Here is a 16,723-nt window from a genome sequence, read left to right as displayed (position 1 = left end):
TTAGGCCTACTTATTATATTATTGGTAACGAAATAGGCCTAGCACAAAAGTCACTGTTCTTCAGACTTAACGTCTGTAATGAATCACCGGAGCATTTAACACAAAGTGGGCGTGGCACGCGCAAAGGGTCGCGTCACGCCCACCACAGACTGACTAGCACGAGGAGGGGGGACTACATATAAAAGACCGAGACTGGACGACGAGGAGTGACTACAATACTTTTCTGAGCTGGAGATTCACTTGAAAACACGGTTTAGTCAAAGAACACAGCAGCAGTCATGGCTCAAGGTAAGTTGTACTCTGACTACTTATATTGTTTAAGCAGCTGTCATAAACTGCCAGTGATATTTAAATGATAGTTGCATGTTTGCCATATAGTTGGGTAGTTTATAGCTAAATAGTAAAAAAATACATGTTGGTTGTATAGGTTTATTCCCCATAATATGAGTGTTTGTGTTATTGCAACTTTAACCCTTGTATGGTGTTCGGGTCTGTAGGACCCGTTTTCAATGTTTGCTAAAAGAAGAATATGCTGTTTATTATTTCTTCTAACTCAAACTCATTTGCCTTGGCTCATTTTCTGTGAAGAACATAAAAAAATAACTTATTTTCAATGACTGCACACGGTACACCCCCCCTACACATAACTATTACATATAAGGTGTTCGGGTCTACTGGACCCGAGTGTATTTAATTGTAGGTGCCATGTTGTCTTTCTGCACCTGATTCCCACACAAAGTTACAAAATTGTTACATTTCAGGCACTTTCACCTGTTCTGATTAAGGTCTAAGAAATAAGCACCAATAATGATCAGAAATCTTGTTTCTATTTTTTACCTGTTTTATAATTGAATTTCCTTGTTTTCTCACAAAAAAACGAATATTCGTTTTGTGAGAAAAGGAAATTCATATATATATATATATATATATATATATATATGATCATAAATGTGATCTCACAGGGGTAAATGGCAAAAATGAACCATAAATGATGTATATATCATTGGTAATTGAGCTAAAGTAAACATATGTTAAGTATTTTTACATAAATTGTTATGGCTGTATTGATTTAAAAGCCTAATAATGTGGTGGGTCCATCAGACTCGGGAACATTGGCTGTGTAACAAAAATACGAACACCACACAAGGGTTAAATGTAACTCACTGTGTGCAGTTTTTCTAGTCACTGACAGAAGAGTAAATGACCAGGAAGAACAAACTTTCACACTGTTGTCACTAAGCATGCTGTAGACATGATGACTAAGGTGACAAATGTGAAGTTATCACAGCCTGTCATATTCACCCATATATTCACCCGGTATTAGCTGGATTCAAAGCTGCACTCTGTCAAGCAGACGTTAATCAAAGATCTAAAGACCGATGCATCTAAAAAATGTTTCACTCTTATGTCTGAGCAGATGATTGTTGCCCTGGGACCCTTATAATAGCAGCTGAAGCAGCTGGAGCCGCCGCCAGTCAACTGCTGCTCTCAGACTCTGGGCTACACTACAAATAGTTACTTTTTATGCCCTTGTAAAGGCATTCAAAACCTCCCAAACAAGAACCTCCAGGTTTACTCAAAATCACATCTAAAGCTGTGTGTGTAGGCCTATAGGCAAAATGTGTAGCATGCCAAACATATCCGAGGAGGGCTTTTGGACATTATATGGTGAAAATGCATACAGATTTTACTTTTAGGTTGTGTATTTAACATAAAATCTGTGATCAGGAACAGGCTTGTCTGAAGTCATGCCATTTTCTATATTTAATCTTCATAGTCATAGGATGTTAGGAAGTCTATTGGAGCAGCTACGCGCTGTACACAAATATGAGCACCACTGCAGAACTTGCAGGGAGAATAAACAGCATATTGATAAATCAGAGTCACCTGCTTCCCGTCTGTTGGAAGTTTACAAAGCATTTAGTCAAAATTGAAAGTGTCTGTGATGGAGCACTGAAGTCAGAATGGGTGTTACCTGCGAGACTGAAAACTCCTTTCACTTCTGATGGGAGCATATTTATTTTTCCAGGATTAAAATAGTGTTTACTGTACCAACGTCTACACCAGCTAGATCTTGTTTTAATGTCCTTATTAGGCTTATGCTGGCTTCAGTGCTGCATACTGAGACAGTCCCTGTGTGTGTGGTGTGGGTCATGGTTGGTAAAGTGGGATTGAAGCGTGGGTGTGCACAGTATGTAAAGGTTAGTGAGGAGGGCAGGTCAAGGCTGTGGAATCTTTGCACATGCATTTCATATTAGAACATTATTCTGCTAGAAGTTGTGTAACCCTACAGAATAAAAGCTGCAATAAAATGCATTCAGTTTGGCTTTACATCACACATGGCTACCATCTGCTATACCAGAACTGCATATTCTCTTTTAGATCAATTATGTAGCCCAAGTCACTTCAGAAAGCATGACCTCAGTTTCCCATTGCTTTATTAATCTGTAGTTTCTAAAGGTTTTGGCTCATTCATATGTTATTCATCTTTGTAATACATTCTGTAAGCAAACAGTGAAACTCCTCTCTCTTCAAAAGAAAAAAGTGAAAAGAAATCTGAATTTCTTTGGACCTAAGTGAGATATTTCTTTCTCCAGATGGCTCCTCAATAAACTGTTAAATAGCATCTGTTATCCAATGCAATGCTGATATTTATTTGACATTAACACAGATCAAATGTGAGCTAAATGACTGGGCAGTAGGCACAGGCTAAACAGCAAAATCCTCATAATCGTCTGAGTACAATCTCCAGTTGCCCCAGAAAAGGTAGTGTTGTCATCTGTGAGGCATTTCCCCAAACATGTCTTCAATTAGGAACAGGACCAAAGTCAAGATCAGTAAAACATCAGAGCTATGAGAAATACTGAGGATTGATGGACTTCATATAAAACAGCGGGGAGTCTTTGCAGCTTAGTCTTTGTTTACCCAAGTCCAGCCTAGCCTTGACACAACTACCTCATGCTTGTTTCCAGGGCTTTTTTTAACACCAACCAATAATATATGGGGAGGGGTAATCTCCTGACATGTCATGGAGCAGGAGGACTGTGGGGGCATTATATGGGGGGGGCACTCCTACAAACAGGAAGTCAAAGGGTGGCATTCTCTTAGTTACAAGGTGCCCTGGAGAGAAGGAGTGGTTGTGTGTTTGCACATTTCACAGGGAGTGACTCTGTGTCTCTTTGCCTGTTTACCTCTTGCTCAATCCATAGAGAAAACCCTGTAAAACTAAATTATCTTACCATAAATGACTATGAGTGTCCTGCAGTTTTATTCCAACGTCCACATAATTTGCAATGGCTTTGAGGATCAAATAGTAAACCTTTACAAACATTTGAGCTTTTTTTTTTTTTTTTAATTAAATCACCCAAGAAAATAAAATTATTATAAAAGTCTGTTTGTAGCTAGGAAAGCAGTAGAAAGTTTAAAAACCACCTTCAGGACCACAACATGATCTAGTTAACCACAGTTTTCTGGTTAATTCACCACAAGTCTGCCATGAAAAAAAAGTTATTTGTAATTGTTGTGTCTTATAAATTCTATTAAGTATCCCTTATTCTATACACAGCTGTACGTTTTACAACTTACACTTCATCAAGATATGTTTTGGCATTTTAAAGTGATCCATAAACATATAACCTATCCTCCTATTAAATTAAAATAAGATCCAAGAACAGTGCTAAATATGTAATGTATAAATTTAGGGCTGTCAATCAATTAAAAAAATGTATCTAATTAATTACATACTCTGTGATTAATTAATCAAAATTAATCACATACATAATTAACGGTGCCTGAACCGATACGTTTTAAGAAAGTAAAAAAAGAAAAGAAAAAAGAAGGGTACTAAACAACAGCCGGTGACATTAAAGAACGGCTTGTTTAATTGCTAAGGCCATATGGTCAAAATTAAATGATTTAATAATAATGTATAACAATAACAATAACTTATTTCACTAGTAAATTGCTGTTGAACGACAAAAACAACCACCAGATGGGAAAAGGACATTTACAATAACTTAAAATGCACCATGAAGCTGTAGTTTACCAGTTTCATTGAACGCACCGTCTGTGTTGTTTCTCCGATGGCAGCTGCAGATTGTTACATACCGGTGTTGAATCATCTACAGTAAAACACAGTCAAACTTTACACCGTTTAGCGTTAGCTGTCAGCATTTTAACTGTGTTTAATCCAGCTACTAGCTAGCGGTAGGCTAACGTTAGCTGCTGTTGAGTATAGTGTTAACTAGCATCACGTGCAGCGGTGTTTGTGTTGCCTGTTTCAGAGCACCAGAGAGAAGTGCAGACATATCAGTGGCACCAGATTTCGGTAGCCAGGGTTGGCAGGAAGAAGATTTTTACAAGTAAATGTTCCAATCAATGATCCAGGCAGCACATTCTCGCCTCCCTCCTTCATTTTACAGTCCAATTGTGGCTAGAACGGCTCCGGGTCAAACGTCAATATGGAATGGATTAATCTGCGTTATTTTTTTTAACACGTTATTTTTTCTCAGATTAATTAATCGAAATGAACGCGTTATTTTGACAGCCCTATATAATATAAATATAAAGAAATACCCTTTATTTCCTGTGTATCATTATAAGCATCTGTTGTAGAAAATTAAGAATTCTTAAATACAAATCAAAGTTGTATCTACCATTTGAAAAATACTGCATTGACTAGTTGTAACATAAGTTTTTAAATGTGTTTGTGTGTTGATAAAAGGATCGTAACTTAAATACTTAGTCCTTCAGATGATGATATTTCTCCATCTATATGTTGTACATTTCAGAGATATGTAATAACCACCTCTTTGGTAGGGTTATGTGTTTAGTTTTTCTATGCTTTTTAAATGTCCCCTATTCTCTTAAGCTCTGGACATTGATCGCTGGAACCTGGAGTGTGAGTTCAACAACACCGACCATCGCACTGATCTCAACGGTATAGATCGTCTGATCGTGAGAAGAGGCCAACCGTTCACAATCAGTCTGTACCTTCGCTCCGGAATCTACCAACCGGGAGACAGCTCTCTTGACTGTGTCGCAGAAACAGGTGCTGCTTCTTCTTAACCTCTTTACTTTTACATCTTTCTTAAACACATGAGTTTTTAGAACTAATGTGCCTAACTGAATGCAATTTTTCCACGAGTAATTGTTGTATCATACTGTATTTAAATATTTTAACTAATGGTTCTTTCGGATATTTATGTACATTTCTGTTAGTATTTCTGTTAGTTATTTGCACTGCATCAGAACATTTAGAAAAGTGCAGTAAATTACCAAAATTTTCACTTTCCTCTTATTCAGGAATTTAGGGTCACACTGTGTGTTTCCATAGGCATTGTTTTTTTTGCAACCTATTGTGATTTCAGAGATGAGAGGGGAAAGAAGCTGTAATATTGGTGGAAAGGAAAAGGAAGTCATTTTCCCTTTATTCAGTTTTTAGTGACACTCCTACTGGCATACCTACAGTAGCTCTAAGATGTTCTGTTGGTTTTTCCATTGTTAACCTCAGCTACTCCCTTATTGTTCTGTGGGTCTTAATGGACTTTACTGTTATTGTTGGGAGCCCGAGATACTGTATTATCATGCATTTGCCATAAAAAAATATCCTAAACACTGAAAACCATCTGTCTCTTCTCTTCACATTTGGATAAATGTCCCATGTACCACATGACTATGATAACACAGCTGTTACTTGCCATTAAATCCAAAACAGGAAGTTTTGCTTGCTAACAGGAAAGTATGTATAATCATAGATAACATTATCAACTCTGGAAAGTCAAGTATGTTTTAATGGATTGGAATAGGACCCTTAATCCCACCCAATGAGAAGGAAGTGGGCTGCCCTTTAGTTTAGTTGGCTGTGCCGGGTGGATGATGTGAAGGAATTTGGACTGAAATGAACACAGTTGATTTTAAGCGTACGTAATTTACCAGAATTCAAATCTGAACAGAGGTCACTCAAGGAGTCTTGAGTCCCAAACAATTTTGTTCATAATTAGATGCCATTACACAGTTACGCTGTCCATGCATGAGATGAGATTCCAAAGATGTTTGAACTAAATATAGGCGGCAGGGTTGGGAAACCAGTGAAAATGTACCCTGCAAGTTTCCATTCCCCAGGCACAAATGTTTCACCAGGTCCCTTTGTTTTTCCCCACATTTAATCTCAGGGCTCTAACTATACTCTCTGTAACATGCAGGTCCTCAGCCCTCTGAGCAGTATGGCACCAGGGCCTCCTTTGGTCTGTCTGCCAACATTGACACTTCCCGTTGGAGTGCCACTGTCACCAGTCCCCCCGGGGACATGGTGGCCCTGTCCGTCTGCTCTGCTCCTGACGCACCTATAGGCCACTACACCCTGACCCTGGGGCGATCAGGGCGGATTGAGTTTGTCCTGCTCTTTAACCCCTGGTGTCCAGGTGGGTTAACAGACCATACGTCAAGCTGTCGTGTAGTGGATATTGTGTAGTGATATAAGGCTACAAAGTGCTTTGGTGATCATGTTTCATTCCAAAATGGGTTTATGAAATGAGCTATTCAGGAGCAGTGCTGCAGAGATTATATAGGCATTATAGGGGAAGGTAGTAGTTCAGTTTAATAATTATTGTGTGATCTTTGCAATAGTTCCACATTCATTGCCGATCTATACTGTACCACTCTCACATATGTCTGGTAAATATAAGGCTACACCAGGCAGCCAGTTAGTTTAGCTTCGCTAAATCAGCATTTTACCATCTCAAAAATATTGCCAAACTTAGGGGTTTTATGTCAAAAGATGACTTAGAGAAACTGATTCATGCCTTTATCTCCAGTAGGGTTGATTACGGCAATGGGCTGTTCACAGGCCTTCCTAAAAAGACCCTTAAACAGCTTCAAATGATACAAAACGCAGCAGCCAGAGTTCTTACAAAAACAAAAAGAACTGAGCGCAGTATGTACCACTCAGGTCTCTCAGATCAGAGCACAAACATCTTTTAGAAAAACCCACTGTCCGTACCAAACAGGGTGACGCAGCACTCAGCCATTATGCAGTTCACCTCTGGAACCAACTTCCAGAAGGCATCAAAAACACCCCAACTATTCACAGTTTTAAATCCAGACTTAAGATAAAACTCTTTTCAGATGCCTTCTGCTAATGCTTCACTAAAGCATTATTACTTATTGTAGTAGACCAATGATTTTTACTATTCTTTTCTTTATTTTATGCTTTTATTTCTTACTGTTTTTATGATCATGTACTGACCCTTGCTTTTGTTTTGTGTGAAGCACATTGTATTGCAACAGGTATGAAATGTGCTATATAAATAAACTTGCCTTGCCTTGCCTTGCATAAAGAATGGAAACAGAAGGAAACATCTAACCTGGCTCTGCCCGAGGGTAACAAAATCCGCCTACCAGCACTTCTAAAGTTCACTAATAAACATGTTATATCTTGTTTATTTAATCCAAACAAAGCCAAAGTGTAAAAAATGTCATGGCCGGGGGTAGTCACTTACTGAAGTCTTGTCATCACTTGTAGGTTGCCAGGAAACCATATAATAGTGAGCTTACAGTTCAGGTGTTGGTAGGCTGATTTTGTTACCTTTGGACAGAGCCAGGTTAGATTTCTTCCCCTGCTTCCAGCCTTTATACTAAGCTAACCTAACCAGCCTCTGGCTGTAGTTGAATATTGAATGAACAGGCATGAGAGTGATATTGATCTTCTCATATAACTCTTGGCAAAAGGTTGAATAAGCACATTTCCCAAAATGTCAAACTATTCCTTTAAATTAAGTCCAAGTTTCAAATTTTATGAGAATGCTATGAATGAACACCATCAACTGCAGGGTGAGAATATATGTAATTTTTCAAGAAATGATACTATGCCAGTCATGTTCCACTTGGACATGTATTAGGATGTTCGTTGTATGACATTTGTGATGTCTCTCGGCAAAAGGAGATGCAGTATACATGGACAATGAGCAGAATTTGGCAGAGTATGTCTTATCTCAGGATGGAATCATCTTTCGAGGCAGCTACAAACATCCCATATCTACTCCCTGGAACTTTGGCCAGGTACCAACACCAACACTGATGCTGTCAGCCTCACATCATGTTACACCCACAGTCCAACGGCTGAGCCAACATTGTGCCAGAGTGGTTAAGGAGTTGTAATCATGCTTATTTTGATAACAGAAAAAGATCCACTTATCAAGTGATTTACGATGAGTTACGTAACTGCACAGGCAGTCATTTCTGAACATTTGACACTGAAATTAACTGAGATATTTGTAACTGACAATCTGGGTGTGATAAAGTGGGAGTGTTATCTTTTCCAGCTTCTTTGATATCTGATATGCAGTTTAATTAGCCTGGGATTAGCAGTGTATTAGCTGTGTAGCTATTGAGCTTTACAGCATGGCAGAGTTGCATATTTAATTTTCTATGAGTTTGCACCTGTTTTTGTTGTTTCGAAGAGGACATGTCTAACCATGGATCTCTTGTTTGATTATTTTTCCATTTCTATACTTGTATCAGTGACAAACAACTATTCAGCAGTAATACCAGTTTTTTTTCTCTGTACAGTTTGAAAGTGGGATTCTGGACATCTGTCTGAGGATTCTGGATATGAATCCTAAATGTCTGAAAAATCCTGGCAAAGACTGCTCAGGGAGGAGAAATCCCATCTATGTTTCCAGAGTGCTTAGTGCCATGGTATTTGTTTCTGATATCTCTATACATTTTTCTGTTTTTATTTGCATAGATAGAAGGAAAGCTTGGATTTCATATGTAAAAAACTATGTTTTACACTCCTTTCCTTTGGCTGTTAGGTAAATTGTAATGATGACAAAGGGGTGTTGCTGGGAAAATGGACAGATGGCTATGAAGGAGGTGTCAGTCCCATGTTCTGGAGGGGCAGTGTGGAGATTCTGCGTAACTGGGACACACAAGCCTGTCAGCCTGTTCGCTACGGACAGTGCTGGGTGTTTGCTGCAGTGGCCTGTTCAAGTAAGATAGGACGCAGTGGAGCTTTGTGGCCTATCACTGAAAAACACACACATGATTTGTCTCAAACAGACACACCATATATGTAAACACACAGTTAGGACATTATACATTTTACTCCACCTCTTAGTATCGCAATACTCATGTAAGTTGTTTTTATACCCTGTTAGTTTCCCGAGCCCTTGGCATCCCCTGCCGAGTTGTCACCAACTACCATTCGGCCCACGACAGCAACAGCGACCTGGTGATTGAACGCTACATTAACGAAAATGGAGAACCCATTCAGTCTAGAGAAATGATCTGGTAAGAAGAAATCATGTTTTTTATGTCTTAACATATTATGAAGGAAAACCTTTTTTTTTTTACTGTAATACAGTATACTTTAACTGGAAAGATATTTGTGTAAAATTAGAAATTATCAGGACTATTGTGAACTATTTGAATGTGAAAGTAAGAATTTTAAGATTTTAATGTCTGTGCTATACTTCAAATATAGAAATGTGACCTCAAATTAAATGAAAGATTTCTTAGGGAATACATTGAATAGTATTAAATCAACATGCACTTCCCATTTACAGTTTGCAATGGAAATTATTTTCATACTAACCTTGACAGTACATATTTATTTATTTTTTTAACCTGAAGTCAACCAGTTTACTACAGTTTTGGTAATGACATCAGAATAAGTCCAGTTATGAGATGTCTTTATAAAGTGCCAAAACAGAAAGTCTATTAAGTGTAGGAATCCAGCTGATGGTATGCATTGTATCTGTAGGAATTATCACTGTTGGGTGGAAAACTGGATGACCAGGCCTGACCTAAAATCAGATTTTAACGGCTGGCAGGCCAGTGACCCTACACCTCAGGAAAAAAGTGAAGGTAACAAACACTCTGCATCAATAAACACATGAGGCCAATTTAGTTTGAGGCAAATCCTCACCCAGGTGGATTTATCATCTTTGTTTCTGCTTTTATTCCCCTTAGGAGTGTACTGCTGCGGCCCCATCCCTGTCAGGGCCATCAAGGAGGGCGAGCTCGTGTTCAAGTACGATGCCCCGTTTGTCTTTGCTGAGGTCAATGCGGATGTCATCACCATCATGAAGAAAAAAGACGGCAACACATCGAAAGTCACTAGCACTGCAGTGGTGGGCCAGAAGATCAGCACAAAGAGTGTTGACAGTGATGCCAGAGAGGACATCACTCATCTCTACAAGTACCCCGAAGGTAGACAGCACTGCTGGATAGACTGTAAATGTGGATAAACCTAGAAATAGATAATATACTATAAATGAAACTAAACATCACTAGAGTTGGTCCTTACCAAAAATAGTGTAGGTTATTACTAGGGGCATAGCAAAACATTCTGGGCCCTGTAGAAAGGCATTTTCTATGGGCCCCTCCCCGCATCCACAGCTATTCATTCTAGCATCTTTTTGGGCACTCCTCACATGAGGGCCCTGGGTACTCAGTCCCCCCCTCCCCCTCCCCCTTGTGTTACTCTTAATTTACACTCAACGTTGTTTAAGGAAGGTCAGGTTTCAGCTCTTTTACTTGTACAGTCAATTTGTCATGTTAAATGTATAGAAACTTACTATTTTAGATGGCAAAAACTTCTGTTACTCAGTGTATGATTTTGTTGCTTGCATATTTTAAGGCTCGGATGAAGAACGGGAGGCTTTCAAGAAGGCTAACCACCAAAACAAGCTGCTCCAGCAGCAGGAAAATGAAGGCCTACACATCACTATCAAGGTCAGCTCAGAGATGAGGAAGGGCTGCGACTTTGACGTGTTTGCTGTGGTTACAAACAACACGCAAAGAGAGAAGAAGTGCCGTCTGGTGTTTGGGTCCTGCGCTATGTCCTACAACGGATTTCTGGGAAAGAATTGTGGTTTTAAAGATCTGCTCAATGTTGAACTCTCCCCAGGAGAAGGTGAGCCAAGTGTTTACATGATGTGAACATGTGAATGCTTTATACACTCGACTTTTCACGGTGAGTATTAAATGTATTGTATGTGTTGTTCTAGAGAGGCGAGTTCCACTAAGGCTCAACTACTCTAAGTACGGTGTCTTACTCACTGAGGACAACTTAATCCGACTTGCTGTCCTGTTGATGGACTACTCAACCGGAGAGACAACACTGGTAGTGAGAAACATTGTGCTGGACAATCCTGAAATCAAAGTCAGAGTGAGTATGATGACCTTCTACTAGAGATATAGACTCAAAGCATTTATTTATTATACCACATTGCCCACCCGGTGCCCATGCTTAGAACCAGCCTTGGACGTCAGTATGTAAAATCCTGTTAGGACAAATTTCTGGCTGCTGTCATTACTGTGGAAGGACCACTCGTCATTAATGATGGCAAAATATTGCATATGCAATGTCCAATTAAATCACTAAAACAATGTTAAGGGCGAGTCTGAGGATAATCTTAAAAGCTTAGTATCAGCCTACATACCATACAAGTTCCACCATATCACGGTTATGTCAGTACAAGATTACAGTATTGGAACACCTAGTCTTGCTTTGCCAGACCCTCCTCCAATGCGCGTTGAAGAAGGGTCTGGCTTCTCCACATAGCATCCGGGATGGGAGGAAAACATGCTCTGGTTTAGTGGAAGTTCTTTAAACCAGTCAGAATCGTCATGGGCGGTGCTAAACTCTGCACAGAGCCGCTGCAAAATAGTCGTGCGAGAGAAAACTCAGATTAGACAGATTGTCTAGCTAGCTGTCTCAATTTACCATGCAGAGATGTGAGGAGCAGTCAACAATAGTCCTCATAAAACACAAAGAAAGCGGAAGGAAATGGAAAATACATGCATCCGGCGGAATTTCCTGCAGCACCGGAGCAATCCCGGAAGTGGAAGTGGAACGTAGACTATGGAACGCCTGTTCCCTAAGGGTGTAGGATTTAATCGTTGTATCAAGGCCTCGCGATGCGGACCTGGACGATTCTGCATCGACGCAGTGACCATAATCGATTATTGCCTAATGATGTTACTTGTTGATTTTCCGGACATTGCTTTTTTTGTTTTTGCCTTTTGTCTGTTGTCGGCTGTGTTCAGACTCCGCTACATTCAGGAAGTGTCTTTTTTAAGAGCAGTTACTATAAAAAGGGGAGTTCATATATATCTGACTGCTTGAATTTGTTGATGAAAACCATGCGTAGCAATATAAGCCTATAATAATATTGAGGAGGTGACGCATTGTGATGCATCGTGATATCAAATCGATTCGAATCGTTGACGGGATAATCATAATCGAATGGTGACACCAGTGAAGATTCACACCCCTACTGTTCCCACAGTACGTATAAACAAAGCTTGGTCCAAACAAAACTGTATCGTACTTACTGTGAGACTAATTCATTAACTAACTAGATGTGAATGTGTTCTGCAGATCCTGGGTGAACCAAAGGAGAATCGGAAGCTGGCTGCAGAGATCACCCTCAAAAACCCTCTGCCAGAGCCGCTGGAGAACTGCTGCTTCAGCATCGAGGGGGCCAACCTCACTGCAGGAACCGTCATCTCTGAGAGGTTGTACGAGTTCCTCCTTATCCAGCTAGACATTATTATTCTTTACTCACACAGATCACCAAGTGACCTGTCATAAATTTGAGGGGGGGGGGGGATAGTTATTTATTTTCGTAACAATCAAGTATCAAAAACACGCTGAGGATTACACTGTTGGATGCTGTCCTCCTCTCCTACTTCAATGCCTAACGAATCTATCTCTCTCTCTCCCTGACCCTGTCTTTCACTGGTTGAAGCCTGAAAATATTGTAAACAAATTAATAACATAACTAATTACACTGGTCGGGCTGTTCAGCTCTGTTTCAGACTGATACTTCCGGTTCAGGCTGGTCCTCATCCTCAACACGCCTTTTTCAGTCGCGGAAAATACTTTTCAATACTTATCTGGATTGAAACAGCAAACATTCAGTGTAAGAGTAAAAAATGACATAACATTATTTATAATACGTTTATTTGATTCACAGCTGCTACATATAGTGTTTTGACCTTGACAACCCAACTGCATTTTACCGCAAACTTGTGACTAGTTAACTTTCTAAAGCAGGCGCAATCGGTTGTTTGCTAAGAGTCGGGTCGGTGATTGTGAGATTGTGTAAAGGTGTTCACGAGATAGATACCAAACTTTCGTGAACTTGTGAATTTTGCCAGCCGTCTTCTCTCCTTTATGGAGACAGACGCTGTGTGCACGGTGGGCTCGATGGTGTTTTAAGCCTCCAACGTCGCCTTCCAGGCAGCTAGGCTAACCCTCACCTTAACCCTAAACATAACCATTGCCGCGCTGCCTGGAAGGCGACGTTGGGGGCTAAAAACACCAAACATCGCACAGTGGGAGGAGCTGTGTGTGTGTGTGTGTGTGTGTGTGTGTGTGTGAGCGAGACACAAGTGACAGAGAGACGGAGGAGAGCAAGGAAAGGAAATGCAGCTGAACGTGTTTTTAAATAGCGTTTTAAAAAAATAAATAAATAACGAATCGCAATGTGCGGCAGCCGGTGTTGATAGTGCGGCGCACCGCCACACATTAGTCTATGTGTGGGAAACACTGCAGCGCTCCACAATATAAACAAAATATTGTATACTTATCGCGACACTTTCGATATAATATTGCGCAACGTGATACCGCGATAATGATATTGAGTCGATATATCATGCACCCCTAATCATAATCAAAGCATACTTCTTTTTTATGTCCTTGAGTATTCTGCTGAGTTCAAACACTCCATTCACATCATCTCCAAAAACTGTCCTGATGAGTCCTATGTCAGTGGTATTGGTTCTCCTAAATATTTATGCAATCAGAGACCTGTGATAAATCCCTCCTAGTGTGTGTCATAAACATAATATTTAAATATTTACTCTACAGGCTGGGCTCCTCAGTGGGACCTGGGGAAGATGCCAAGGTGAAAATTTACTTCACTCCAACCCATTCTGGGCTGAGAAAGCTGGTGGTCGACTTCGACAGCAGCAAGTTGTGTCACGTCAAGGGCTACAGAAATGTCATCATTGGAAAATAAAGCCTTTCAACCTTTACAGTCCATTAGTCAGCAGTACTATTACGCTTTTGTAACTTTTAACTGTTTAGCCGTCTGAGGATAAGCAATTGCACCCTGTTTTGCACAGTGTTTAATGCATAAAATGCTTTTCTATTGAAATACTTCTCACTGTTTATTCCTAATTGCATCATGTATATCTGTTTTTATTCAGAGCCGTAGATATTTAAATGTGAACGCTTAGTACTCATTAAGGCTAATCACATCTGTGTACGCAAAACCTTTAACAGCATTATGTACTGTGATATTAAGCGATGATTAGTATCTCAAATACTATGTAATATTTTTATACTTTACAATTAAAAGAGTTGTTTCATTATTTTGTGATGTTTCAACCAGTCAGACTGTCTTCTTCACACAAACTTTGACCTTGTTGGACAAAATGTGTTCTGAGAGCACAAATGCAATGTGTACATTTTTTATTTTGCACTTAGTGAAATAATCTACATTTTGCACATTATACCTACAGCAAAGGTGATGAGGCATCTGCTGCAGTGTTTATGAAGTTGTTTCATTCATGAAGTTTACTTCTTCTCTCCCTGTATCCAGAACACACACCACATCTTTGTCGTTCACGTTCATGGCAAGCTGCAGTGCTACTCCGTGTGGCCTAAAAAAAATCACCAACTTTTCATAAAAAATAAATTCCTTCTATCAATACAGGCTTGTGTGTGGGTATAAGTATGCATGTGTGATTAGTTTTCCTAAAGTTAGAGAAAGTGCTGCTCTCTTCTGGCCACAAACAGTAACTGCAAGTGATTAAAACAAAGCTGGAGAGGTTCTGTAGAAGGCGTTGTTTGTGTGGCACAGTATAGCTGTCTGCAACACACAGCTATAATATCATTTTAAACAGGATGTGTAGTGGAGTGAAAAAAGAAATACTAAATTACAGAAAACTAAGTTACCTAACCTTTTACCATCCTATAGTAGATAAAAGGTCATGTCTGCCCATTCACAACATGTATTAGGTTAAACACCATAAAATGGGATTTTACCACACAGTTCAAATGAAGGACACATACGGATCTACAAACCAGTTGGTTTGTGCCACCAAACCACAGATTTCCTTTACAGAGGACATGGCTTACCCACACTCTCACTAACATGTATAGTAAAATATTAATAAAGTACAACACTGTATACCGGAATCACTGAAAAAAAGACCAAAGACATTTCAAATGAATGTATTTTAACAGAACAGCAGCACTTAGAACAAACACAGTCAAGAGGAGGATGTGATTCAGACCACAAACTCCATAAAAGTTTAGACAAAAAGTTATATTGTGGTTGAGAAAATTATGATAAAATTTAGAGCGATTAACATCCTAGCTGTGTTCTTGAGTCATTAAGTAGCACAGAGTAAACTTTATTTTAATGACAAGAGTAAAAGTCTACAGTGCTAAGTGTGAATAGACATAATATATATAATTATATATATACTAATTTTGATGTGATGAAGGCATACATTTTCATTTTGACAAACATTCTAGTCATGGTTTAGAAAGCTAAATACATATATTGTTTAAACAAAGATTAAATCAATTCACTTTATAAAGTTCTCGGATAAATGAAAAAGCTTAATTTATTTCTTGTTCCTTAGAAAGCATTTACACTGAAATTCTGCAGCTTTTGGTAAAAGACAGTAGAACTGGCACGTTGCAAAGTAAATGGTCTGTTCTGTCTCCGTATCACCTATTTAATATTTATCACAATATCCATATATGATAATTTGGACTCTCCACTGCCATGTACAGTAACTTTGTGAGGAGAAGTTCAGGGTGCTCGGCCAATGAAAGAGTCCTGCTCAGACAAAATAAAATAAAGGTTCTCTCTGTAATTACAGCCTTACTGTCAGATAAACATAAACCTAATGTACTACTAGGAAAAAGCACAGAGACAAATAACAAAGCAACAAAAAGAACACAATCATATGTAAAGTCAATAAAACCATGCCCTTTATTGGCATTAAACAGCATCGGCATCCAAACAACAATATTAAAGATAGACAAACAAACTGTGAAACACAAAGGGGTCCAGTGAAGTCTGAGGCCTCGACTCTGTGGTAACATGTGTTGATGACAGTCCCTCTTTAGCGATAAGTCATAAACATGCAGACAGACAGGCAGACTGCCCACTCTAAAGCATACAGCTCTCATTACAGTCAGCAGTGCTGGCAGCTGATCTCCTCTTCAGTTCCCTGCCCTCTGTCTGGTGCTGGGGGTGCTGGTGGTTCCCCTGTGACCGCTGCCTTGGCTCCTGCAGCTTGACACCATCCGACCCCTGACTCCTCTGAGGCACCACCTGGAGGTAGGCGCGAACGCGGTGTTGCTGCGCCACAGCGCCACTGAAGTCAATGACACGACACTCATACGTGCCCTGGTCTGACGGTTTGACACTGGAGAGACGGAGCTTGTGGGAGATGTTGCTGCCGGCCACTTTTACCACCTAAATGGGGACAAAAGATGATGTATTCTTACTTAAAGCCATTTGGTAAACATACAGTGAAACATGTTCCATATCATTCTAAACTCCCTATTTGTGGTTAAGAGTTAATGAAGCACCGATCCATATAATGGATAATATAAACATATCTTGCAAAAGCTTGGATTTCTTTAATATTCATGACAATAAAAACAATTTCTGCTAGGTTTCTT

At 39.6% G+C, this 16,723-nt stretch overlaps 2 protein-coding genes across 3 annotated transcripts in view; one reads left to right on the top strand and one right to left on the bottom strand.

The window, feature by feature from the left end:
• Positions 1-163: 163 nt before the first annotated feature.
• On the top strand, positions 164-14,388 carry tgm2b (transglutaminase 2b). 2 transcript variants are annotated; one of them, XM_031324379.2, is made up of 13 exons: positions 164-288; positions 4,871-5,050; positions 6,204-6,422; positions 7,940-8,058; positions 8,569-8,697; positions 8,814-8,991; positions 9,159-9,291; positions 9,764-9,867; positions 9,973-10,212; positions 10,643-10,918; positions 11,013-11,173; positions 12,389-12,525; positions 13,883-14,388. In XM_031324379.2, the coding sequence occupies exons 1-13, from the start codon at positions 279-281 to the stop codon at positions 14,031-14,033; spliced, it is 2,037 nt and encodes a 678-aa protein (XP_031180239.1). In that variant the 5' UTR covers positions 164-278; the 3' UTR covers positions 14,034-14,388. The 2 variants fall into 2 exon arrangements, with proteins under 2 accessions (XP_031180239.1, XP_031180232.1); XM_031324372.2 differs by having other exon boundaries at positions 12,389-12,528.
• The window catches only part of vstm2l (V-set and transmembrane domain containing 2 like), a 29,101-nt gene continuing 26,514 nt past the window's right edge, over positions 14,137-16,723 (bottom strand). The window contains exon 4 of the mRNA XM_031324392.2: positions 14,137-16,514. Within this exon, the coding sequence (XP_031180252.1) occupies positions 16,206-16,514 (309 nt within the window). The 3' untranslated portion in view covers positions 14,137-16,205. The remainder of the gene's footprint in view (positions 16,515-16,723) is intronic.

Source organism: Sander lucioperca, chromosome 6 (assembly GCF_008315115.2).
Source record: "Sander lucioperca isolate FBNREF2018 chromosome 6, SLUC_FBN_1.2, whole genome shotgun sequence".
Classification (NCBI taxonomy): Eukaryota; Metazoa; Chordata; class Actinopteri; order Perciformes; family Percidae; genus Sander; species Sander lucioperca.
The sequence above is the reverse complement of the archived record's forward strand: the minus strand, read 5'-3'. Positions and strand labels throughout refer to the sequence as shown.

Coding starts and splice junctions, on each gene's coding strand:
- tgm2b (XM_031324372.2), top strand. Junction 8,698..8,813: donor CCAGAGTGCTTAGTGCCATG/GTATTTGTTTCT, acceptor TTTGGCTGTTAG/GTAAATTGTAATGATGACAA. Junction 9,868..9,972: donor ACCTCAGGAAAAAAGTGAAG/GTAACAAACACT, acceptor TATTCCCCTTAG/GAGTGTACTGCTGCGGCCCC.